Source organism: Vespa velutina, chromosome 11, assembly GCF_912470025.1.
Source record: "Vespa velutina chromosome 11, iVesVel2.1, whole genome shotgun sequence".
NCBI lineage: Eukaryota > Metazoa > Arthropoda > Insecta > Hymenoptera > Vespidae > Vespa > Vespa velutina.
In genome coordinates, this window is record NC_062198.1 from 3,260,201 (window position 1) to 3,271,359 (window position 11,159).

General features: G+C 29.2%; 1 protein-coding gene, 1 long non-coding RNA gene and 2 other non-coding genes across 7 annotated transcripts; 1 reads left to right on the forward strand and 3 right to left on the reverse strand.

The window, feature by feature from the left end:
* Positions 1–17: 17 nt before the first annotated feature.
* On the reverse strand, positions 18–7,128 carry LOC124953165 (sodium-independent sulfate anion transporter). Of its 4 annotated transcripts, XM_047504136.1 has the most exons (9): positions 6,269–6,331; positions 4,186–4,259; positions 3,840–4,027; positions 3,496–3,633; positions 3,084–3,362; positions 2,555–2,864; positions 1,714–2,016; positions 1,392–1,626; positions 18–1,304 (listed from the first exon to the last, which is right to left on the reverse strand). In XM_047504136.1, exons 2-9 carry the CDS (start codon positions 4,193–4,195, stop codon positions 1,058–1,060), a joined length of 1,710 nt encoding a protein of 569 aa, XP_047360092.1. In that variant the 5' UTR covers positions 4,196–4,259; positions 6,269–6,331; the 3' UTR covers positions 18–1,057. The 4 variants fall into 4 exon arrangements, with proteins under 4 accessions (XP_047360092.1, XP_047360093.1, XP_047360090.1 ...); XM_047504137.1 differs by lacking the exons at positions 4,186–4,259; positions 6,269–6,331 and adding an exon at positions 7,110–7,128; XM_047504134.1 differs by lacking the exon at positions 4,186–4,259 and having other exon boundaries at positions 6,269–6,412.
* Positions 5,145–5,226, reverse strand: Trnas-aga. Its single transcript has one exon. It is a non-coding gene; the product is annotated as a tRNA-Ser (tRNA).
* On the forward strand, positions 6,295–7,712 carry LOC124953169. Its single transcript, XR_007102135.1, has 3 exons — positions 6,295–6,645; positions 6,786–6,942; positions 7,466–7,712. It is a non-coding gene; the product is annotated as an uncharacterized LOC124953169 (long non-coding RNA).
* Trnas-gcu lies at positions 7,481–7,562 on the reverse strand. Its single transcript has one exon. It is a non-coding gene; the product is annotated as a tRNA-Ser (tRNA).
* Positions 7,713–11,159: the final 3,447 nt, after the last annotated feature.

Here is an 11,159-nt window from a genome sequence, read left to right on the forward strand (position 1 = left end):
AAATTTCTTTGTCTGATCAGCAAGTGAACCTTCTTCCTCTCTCTCTCTTTTTTTTTGTATTAAATACAGCAAAAAAGTAAAACACGAGAGATATTAAAAAATGGGGAAGTAAATGTTAATATAGGAAAAAAAAAAATACAATAGAAAACAACACGAGAAGGAAACACTGGCCACGAGTAGTCAAAGGACAATAAATAGTCCGGCCGGTTAGGATACGTTCGTTCGCTCCTTCGTCGCGGATGCGAAAGCTCTCTCTTAGGCTCTATCGGCTTCCTTGAAAGCTAGGCGCACGCTCGCAACGAATAGCGACATCGATCGAAGCACCCTCTATTTAACCAACCACGTTGATTGGTCCTTTATACATAAGATGCGCGCGCCCGCTCAAATTTCACTCTACAATCGAGCGCTTGCGCATTTATACGAATCTAACGAAAAATTCGAAACATTTTTCTAATGTTTCTTTTTTCTCTTTTCTCTTCTTCTTCTTCTTCTTCTTCATCCTTTTTTTTTCTTTATTTTTTTTTTTTTCTTTATTTATTTCTTTTTTTTTCTCACTCGTAATCATTAGACGCACGTAATTTACGTGTAATTTCGTTCGTTCTTAAGTGTTCGATGTAATGTGACGATGATGATGACGAGGATGATTGAGATATTAATAAAAAAAAACAAAATCATTGATCAATCTCTTCATAAATATTGATTTGAATCAATGATACAATTCCACGTAGAAATATAGATTTGACGTTGACGTATAAATCGTATCGATTAATTATAATATAATCATTTCTAATATATCTGATTCGTTAACTCGTGTAATCTTATCATTTGACGAATCTTTGCGTAGATATTTAATCGATGGATTATTAATTGAATTTCTGATTTGAAATCGAAATTTGACAAGATCATCGGCTGATAACATATCGTTAATTTATTTCTTTATAAGTACGTCAACTCATAGAGAAACCAAACTATAGATATAATTTTTTATATTGCTAAAGATTTTGCGTTCTCAATAAATAAATTAAAGGAAGAAATTAAATATTCATTTGTGTATACCTCAGGACATCGTATTCGTAAATATCTGAAGTATACTACCACAATTTTTAAATGATAATGTCAAAGAGGAATCGTAATTTGTCAAAATATTTTTCACTTTCTCCGACCAATTCCAAAAGATCAACTTTTGTTTTCTAGTTTCTAAATCTACGTGAAGTAGAGTAAGATTTTTGACGACTGTTGCATCGATTCTCAAAACGTTACGTCCCTCTATTATCACAGGTATACTTTCGGGACATTTATTACACCTAAGTAAGAAAAACAATATTAATCTCAGTATCCTATAAATTGTCTATATATTCTAAAAATTCGAATTCAAATCTTATCTATCTTACCATTCCAAGACTTGTTCTCTTAAATATTCTGCAGCTGGAAAACTCAACGATTGCTTGGGCAAAACGAATAATACGGTAATATCGTTGATAACCCGTTCCTCGATCAATAGACCAGGTCTGGCCGCAAAGTAAAGAAGGTGAATAAGATTTACAACAATTCCAACTATCATACCATATTCCAAGCTAAGACCGAGACAACATATCAGTGTAACTATCAAAGGTACGAGATCGATTTCTATGAACCCAGAAATGTATTAAACTGTAAATACATTATAACGTTCAATTTGTTAAATGCAATAGGTATAAAAGAAAATTCTCTTACTTTTCGTACGCCAAAGAGCTGAAAATACGTCCACTTCAAACATGTAATACATAGCAATAATTATTACAGCGGCTAAAGTGGCTTTTGGGATTAACTCGAAGATCGAAGTTAAAATACCACATGCCAGTAACACCAGAAGACCGGTTATTATACCACCCATTGGAGTTTTCACGCCAGATGCATTGTTCACCGCGGTTCTTGTAAAACTACCGGTCGTTGGCATCGACCTAACGAAACTTCCAATAACATTGCAAAGTCCAACCGCTAACATTTCTTGCGTTGCATCCAAAGTCTTTCCTTTTGCTGTAATGGAATAAAGAAAAAGAAATAATTAATTGGTTGAACATAAGATTTTTTTTCTAATAATAATAAACGACGAAAATGATAAAAAGATTAATATCTACGAATATTTCGTACAATCACTTTCATGATAATAATTAACATTATAAAAGATTCGATGATATGCAAATCTTTAAATTGATTCCACTTAAGATAATACAATCGTGTCAAGTACGTCTCTTCCTTTGCTTCGATTATTAATTCATTTTAAAGTCGATAACACATTCTTGGTAAGTCTATAATCCGGAACTAGGTACATACATATACATATACATAAATAATGTATATGATAGTAAGTTTTGCATTATTACTAACTTGTGATCTACTTTCTTGCTTATATCTTCATTAAGTATTTATAAGATCGCTAGATAGTGCATAAATTAATTTTAGCGCATAAAACTCGTTATGCGACGTTTTCATTACTTCTTCATTGTGATTTTTCGTTTTCTTTTTCTTTCCTTCCCCCCCCCCCCTTTTAAATATTAAATTCAATTAAACATACCGAAAGCCTTAGCTATAGCAACACTTTCCAAAATAGCGATCAATGGTATCGATGCGATGGTACTACCGAGTTCTTGAATCAATTCAGGGAATTGATAAGTCTTGTTATTGGTGTCTATAGAAAATGGCGGCGGTTTAAAAGGTGGTAAACCTTGTGTGATATTCCCAGTAATCTTGAAAGGTTTTAGATCGTATAAAGATAAGACAAAAACCAAGAATATACCCATAATAACGACCACTGCGTTTCTAGCCAAACATATCAGCCACATTATCTTTTGGAATATAGTACCTTTCTTTTTACCAGGCAAATTCTGAATTAATTAAAAAAAATCATTTTTTTAATTACTATATTAATCAACAAATTATTTATCTTATTATATAATAAGTTGAGAGTCTTTGAAATCAATTTGACGATTATGATTACATAGATAATATTGATAAGATTTATGATCTACTTGAAGTTAAAGCTCGAATTGAAATCTAATATGTTAGGATTGAATGTATTTAATAGATATTACTCAATTACTAACCTTTAAACATACTAACAATATTATAGTTGTAACACCAAGAACAGTATCCCATAATGTGATACTATCATAGTGATTAATTATTTTATAGATCGAATCGACGAAGGAATCGCTTTTACCACTTATACCAACGAGTGTGCCTAATTGCGAAGCTGCTATGATGATCGCTGCGGCATTCGTAAAGCCACAAATAACTGGCATGCTTATAAAATCAACTAGAAAACCAAGTTGAAATATTCCCATTGCTGTTATTATGCATCCTGATAAGAAAGATATGAGAACCTGCAAAATGGATTATAACATTTATATTAAATATAAAACGTGTTATAATCATTTTTTTTTTTCGTATAGATACGAAATTATTTTATATCAAAAAATAAATCATATCATTCGATGAAATACCAATTTTTCTTACAGCAATATCTTCGCCTAATGTCAAAACATGATGTTGAGATAATAACGCCATTATGGCCGTAGGGCCAACAGTCACTTCTTTTGTACTACCAAACACTAGATACACGAAACATCCCATGAAACTGCTATATAAGCCATACTGTAATTTATAAATATTATAATTATAATAATAAAAAGAAGGAAATTTAATTCTTACGAAGACATTAAGTATTAGATAAAATCCTTTTTTTTTTCTTTTTTTTTTTTTAATTATCTAACAATTAAAAATTTGTCATCTACAAAACGTTAATAAATTGCTTTCTTATTTACTCTTATCTGATTAAAAAAGAATGATAAGCAATATACCTGAGCTGGAAGAAGAGCGACCGTTGCATAAGCTATACCTTGTGGTATAACTGTTAATCCAACTGTAAATCCTGCCAAAATATCTTGCAGACATTTTCCCCAGTTGTAATGTGGCAACCATTTTAAAATCGGTATCCTTCGAACAAGGATTTCTTTGACGTTACAGCTCGAAGTGGAAGAACTTACCCCTTTGACAAACGATAAGAATCATTAAATTTGAAGGGAAAAGAAAGAAGGAATAACAAAATTCACGATAATATTCCATACACATAACGAATTTTATTTTTTAAATATATTTAGTGCACGAAACTGAAAAAAAAAAAAAATAAAGAAAATATTTACGTACACATAACCATATCTTTGTGATGAATCAATTAAAATACCACCGCGAAATATCCTATACTTTGGTGTCAATTAAAGCTAAAAAAGAAAAAAAACAAAACAAAACAAAATAAAAATAAAAACGAAAAGTGTTTAAATACAGACGTCAGATAAAAATAATTAATACGAAGTTATTGTTACGAGGAATGCGAAAAGACTGAGACATCCTTAACGATTAGAAAGATATAAGCTAATAATAAGCTGCTCTTTGCTAAGAGATATTTAGATTGGATTTGAAGTGCGATAAAATGATTAATGCTCGATTACTCGCTCTTTGTCAGATAATAGCATTTCAAATGTACGACTGAAAAAGACTATAGAATACGACAACTTGGATGATGTTGTATCGCGAGAAAACATTTATTGTTTACTTTAAAATACTAAACATAACGTGTTTATTATTTCATATTCCACGGTCGATAAAAATCTCATATAAGAAATGAAGACATAAGAGTACAATAGATATAAAAACATAAGCTGGATTTTTCTTTGAACGTCACACTCAAAGTTGTTCTTACTATATTGTTCATTAATTAATTCGATTGCAAATAATTTAACGAGTACAATATAAGAAAAAAAAAAGAAAAATAAATATATTCACAAGAGAAAAAAAGTAAAATAAATATATATACGTATATAAATTTATTATCAACATTTAAACGTATATTAATATTTTTTTAATTAAAACTAGTTTTAGATGTTGTATTAATAATTTATAATTTCGATAAATAAAAAAGTATAGTTGGATATAAAAAGCATAATTATGTTTTGTAATAAAGCAAAATATGATTGAAACGTTAAGCATTTTTTTTTTCCAATTATTTTCCATATCCCATTAAAAATATTTAAGAAAGAAAATACCGTGGGTGAGCTCAATGCAAAGGTGAAAAAAAAAATTATATCGAAAAAAAATCTACACTTTTTCGCAGTCGGTAGGACTCGAACCTACGCTCCCAGAGGGAATCTGATTTCTAGTCAGACGCCTTAACCACTCGGCCACGACTGCTTATGAAATCAAGTTGTTTTATAAATTATAACACTTCAATATAACATTTGTAATATAATTTAATTAATTAAGTATTTATATGCTTTTTTCATATACAAAAAAAGTAAAATTAAAGAGTGAAAACACACATTAGAAGAAAAAAGAATAAAAAGAAAAAATCTAACTTTTTGAGGATGAAAAGAAAAAGAAATTAAATTATAAAGAAAGATTGAAAAATCGTAAAAAATTGTTCTATTGTTCTAACATATTCTAAGTTCTTAGATCGCAGATCTTAACAGGACTAAGATCTACAGGATTGTTATATTTACCAACTTTAACATACGCGAAATCTTCTCAATCATCATCCAATTTTACTAAATATTGTAAAAAAAGTAATGAACTCGAACGAGATTAACACTCTTAGTCGAATAATCACGTGCTCGTTTAAATCGTACGATTAATAAGAAAGATGTATTTTTATAGTGATTATACAAATGAAATGATGTTTCTTATCTCGAATACGATATGAGAAAGAAAGAGAGAGAGAGAGAGAGAGAGAGAGAGAGAGAGAGAGAGAGAAAGAAATATTTGGGAAGGCGACTGTACATTGAAAAGAAACAATTTAAGAAGGCAACTGTACTCGTAAAGGAAAGATACGCTAATAATAATAAAAAAAAATTATGAATTATCCGTGAAGCATAAATCATGCCCTGTATGATTCGTTTCGATGATTAATCATCGGATATGGAAATTAAATAAACAAAAGAGAGAGGTTTGAAACATTACGCCGAGTCTGATATGATTATTCGAAAAATGCAAGATGATATAAACGCGATATCCAATTATCATAGACAACTAATCACTCTCGCTATCATATATCAGATTTTCTATAAGATATCAATGCAATACTGCAATAAGAGGAAGTTTCTATTATACCGGAAATGCATATGATCTATACACACACATACACACACACACACACACATGTGTATACATATAATGTGTGTGTGTGTGTGTATATATATATATATATATATATATATACGATAATCGAAAAACTTACTAGGTGTTAACAATGGCGTTCTTTCATAAACGTTTTCTCTGAGAAACGACATAGCGTGAAATTGTTAGGCACTACTGAACAGCAAGCGAACATATCAGTAAAATTATTGCAACATGAGTAGAAAAGAGTTTATCCGTCGATAAGACAGAATGTGAACTAGTTTTATCATATCATAACATTCGGCGCTTGGTCAGTATTTTCATACATTTGTACGAATGCATAAAAAGAAAAAGATACGTCACTAGATTTAATGTATTAGTCATTTCATTGCTCAACTTTTAAACTTTATATTTAATCGTTGTTATTACTATATGTATAAAAATTAATCATTATCTCTTTGAAGTCTCATCAAGGAAGATATTACGTTTTATATGTATGTAAGTATATACGTATATACTTTTCGACATAAAACTATCGATAAAGATTGACGTAAAAGCGGAAAACCCGTATAACTTAACATTTAATTATTCTCACGCTACGTTATTACTTATATTTATAGTTACTTATATTTTCCCAGATTAAGGATGAGAAAGCTAAGGTCGCAACAACTAACGTCATTTCTTTTTCTCTTCGTCTTTCGAGACAAAGAATGCTATCGTGCGAAAAGACCATGAGAACGAAAAATTACATTCTGAAAGACAGAAAGCACATTCCAGAGTTGCATAATCAGCTATGTAATGTATACATGCATAGAACCTCATTAGAAATATCCGTTTCACTGAGACATTACGAATAAATATGTCTTAGAGATAAGTGAATTAACATAAACCACAAAAGATCTTGAAACAATTTAGATAAAACTATGCACAAAAAAAGAAATAAATTTTTAACTTAGACTTACTTTATTACAACGATATATATCTTCGAATCTTAAAACATCGTATCACGTGTGCACATTTGCTTTTTTTTTTAATCGGTAAACTGTGTCGATAAAAGAGAGAGACGATCGATCATGCGTAAAAACGATTTCTACTTTATCCACGCGTAACCGTAGATATAAATCCCACACGAGTTTCCTACCTTATCGATAGGAACGGATTTACCATACGTCGATAATGATTATCGATGAAAACTTCCTTACGTTAATATATTCCTGTCTCTCTCTTTCGGAAATTTTATATAACCGCGAACTTTTATGGAATTCCGGCGGGAAAGACTATATATCAATTTAAACATATTTTGAACGAAAACACCTAGGAACAAAAAGCGGATCGACGAGGATGGGATTCGAACCCACGCGTGCAGAGCACATTGGATTAGCAGTCCAACGCCTTAACCACTCGGCCACCTCGTCGCTGTTTTACGAAGACTCTTCTTCAAGTAACCTCTTCAATTATTAATTTTTAATAAAATAATTTTTTTTTTTCTTCTTTACTTTTTCTTTTCTTCGAAACATTATATTATAACTTAATCTCCAGAGTTTCGATCTAAAAAAAAAAAAGAAAAGAAGAAAAAAAAAATAATAATAATAATAACAATAACGATAATGATAATATCTCAATACGATGGATCATCCATCGTATAAATAATAATAATAATGATATTTGTCCAAATAATTACTTTATTAGAATAATCCTACGAAATTCAATTTTTAATTCAACGATATAATTGCATTCTAACGATATCTCATTTGTTATTATATGACGTAATATTAATTCAAAAAAGGATTCTTTTTCTTTTTTTATTCTGGCTCAAGTATAATTACGAGGGAAAGTATAAACAGTTAAAAGAAAATGCATATAATGACTAAAGAATTCTAAACGGATAATTTTACGGTACTTTCCAACGAATGGCACTTATCGTCTAATTTTTCCTGTTAGTTTTGCCGGTAAAATCCAAATTAGTTATAGACATGACTATTTTTCCTTTTTTTTTTATAAGGATATATCGTTAAATGACGACGATGCAATCGTACTTTATTCTTAATCGCCATAAAAGTCTCATCATTGTTTATCGTGATCACATTATGTCAGTAATATATGAGTTTTTCTTCAATTGTAAACCAAAAAAAAAAAAAATAAAGAATAAAAGAAATAGAAATGGAAGAAAAAACAGCTCCTATTATCGTGAATACTCTTACGTAGTAGCATGAAGATCGTTAATTTCATGCTAATTCGATCCCTATCGATAGGAATTCAAGGAAATCATTAATGATTTTACCGTAAATGCGAAATCGGCAATATTTTTTTCAACAAAAATTTGCCTCGGCTATTGTATCGTCGCCGAAATGAAAACAAAAAATGGATCTCTTTTACGAACGATCGTCGGCGTGTAACGATCGCAATTTGCGCGAATTCCATTCGTAATGTGCTACTCGTAAGCGATCGGTCGTATGATGTAACAAAAAGCGGAAGTTAACGTAAGATAACAATTGGAGTTACGCCAGAAAAAAAAGGAGGGAAAAAAAAAAGAAAAAAGAAGTTCCTTTTGCTTCTACCTCTCTTCTCTGTTGAACGAACGTATGGAAATAACAAAGTATCGTTCGAAAGCATGTTCTTTATATTATTTCATAATATTATGTTGGTAAATATTATTCAATACTTGTATCAAGGATATTCTAATTATCGATGAATAAATTGTTTCTTTGCTCGAGATTAAGTTGAAATGTTTACAGTGTTCTGTTATCAACAAAAAACGTTCTAAATCATTTTTATCTCTAGCTTTTATTCCCTTTTTTTTATATTTTCCAGAAATGTTAACTTTTTTTTTATACATATATGTATATGTATAAAAAAAAAAATATATATATATATATATTGTATTTTTAACGTCATTAAAAATATAATAGAATCAACAGTCTGGCTATTGGCGATACTTTTCCTTATTTCTATATATCTAATCGTTTATGATATATACACGTATATATGTATATGTGTATATATATATATATTTTATATATATAATAAGTAAATAAAAAAATAAATAAATAAATATAAATATATATATATATATATGTATATATACAGTACATATATATAAAAATAAAGTACATTATTGCGTTTAGAAACAAGTAAATTAAATGCCCGCATAGAAGATAGCGAATTTCTTAGCAACGATATTCTAAACAGGTGTCTATGTGTGTTAATGGTGGGGAACCGTTCTTCTTTTTTTGGGGTGGAGGGGAACTGGTTTTAAAAAGAACACTATATGCTCCGTATGGTTAACCAAGAACTGCGCAGCATTTCGTTCTTTCCTAATACGATCTAATCCGCTTTGAATTGCTTGAAAGTTTGGTATATAATCCTCCGAAGAACTATTACTTATTAATTTTATTACAGATCGATTGACGTTAAGTATGTTGGTAAAAAAAGAAAAGATAAAAAAAAGATAAAAAGAAAGTAAAGGAGTTACCTAAACGAAAAATTCAAAAATCGTATATATTTCATTTGAACAACTCGAATATATGAATAACTCGTAACAATATATTTTCCTTTTTTTATCACTGACCATTAATAACCATGTTATATTCGTTCAAACCTTTGTTCTTTTTCATTTTTATTAATAATATTCTTGCTAATGTGACAAATGAAATATAATAATGAATAGAAAGGGGAAAAAAAAATGAAAAATATATATAATAAATACATTCGTCCAAACGTTAATTCCGATGTTTTACGAGAAAAAAATGAAAAACGATATCAATCTTGATTTATTTTGTTATATACTTAGCATTCAAACTGCGACATATTATTTCATCATCTTACACGTGCAACTCGAATGTGTATTTGTCTTATTTCTTTTTTTCTTTTCTTTTTTTTTTCTTTTCTTTCTTTTTTTCTTTTTTTTTTTTTTTCTTATATCTATGTATAATTCTTCAACTTGTTCTCCTCTTTTTCCACTAAAATTATCCTTTTAAATGCGCAATCGAGCTGATAAACATACTATATCGATCTACATCGTCTCATTAATACAATCGTACCTAAAAAGAAAAAAGCAGTAGATAAATAGAAACGTTTGAATAGAAAATGCAGGAATATATTACGATCATAGTAATCACGTGCACGTCACTCAGAAAGATATTTCGAATTCATTTCAACTAGGTCATGTTTCAAACATTTTTAATGCGAAGTAGAACGAAAACATAAAAAGAAAAGGTATAAAAAATTTCGATGAAAATAAAAAGAAAAAGAAAAAAAAGAGAAACGAAAAAGAAAAAAGAATACAAAAAAATCGCAGATAAAGATTAATAGCACGTTAATTGATTTATGATAGGGAATAACAGATGTAAATAAGCATTTTTTAAAATAGACGTAAATTAACAACGATGAGCAAAAAAATTAACCTGTAGGAAAAAAAATGGATAGAAGAGGAGAGAGGAGAAATTAAAAAAAAATATATATATATACCTATTGCGATCATTTTTCAAATATATTCAATACGCGAAAAGAAAAACCGCGCAAACGTCGTAGCCAATAACTTTGCGAGAAATGCTGTCTAACTCTGGACACGTGACTGGAATAGTCGAGATACTACCAGTTATAAGGATAGCAGTGGGAGTGTAAAATACAAGGAGATATATGTATATGTATGTACAGTGACGTATATTAATGGTGCCTGATAAGGATATTCCTTTCTACTTTTTTCTTTTTTTAATTTTAAAATAAAAAATTAAGAATAAATGTAAAACTAGAATAAAATTGTGTAAGTATAATGCATATGAATATATAATATGCATATCGTTATCTTATCAGTTAATATTTAATGAAAATTAAAAGGTCGGAAAAATCTGTTTTTTGTCAAATTCATTATATTATATATTTAGGCTCTACTGTTTGTAGAATTACAGTCAAATGTTAATTTAATTAATTTACCTTAATATATTATAATATATTAATTAAATTATATTTCTATATTATATTAATACATTAATTGTCCTAAATATTACACTGAT

What these genes read in the sequence shown, in the direction of transcription:
- LOC124953165 (XM_047504134.1), bottom strand. Translation starts at nt 6,320, where the DNA reads ATGTCGTTTCTCAGAGAAAACGTTTATGAAAGAACGCCATTGTTAACA. An exon ending in AACGCCATTGTTAACACCTA is followed by an intron (nt 4,028 to 6,268) that starts GTAAGTTTTTCG and finishes CGTTTGTCAAAG; the next exon opens with GGGTAAGTTCTTCCACTTCG. An exon ending in TCGCTCTTCTTCCAGCTCAG is followed by an intron (nt 3,634 to 3,839) that starts GTATATTGCTTA and finishes TATAAATTACAG; the next exon opens with TATGGCTTATATAGCAGTTT.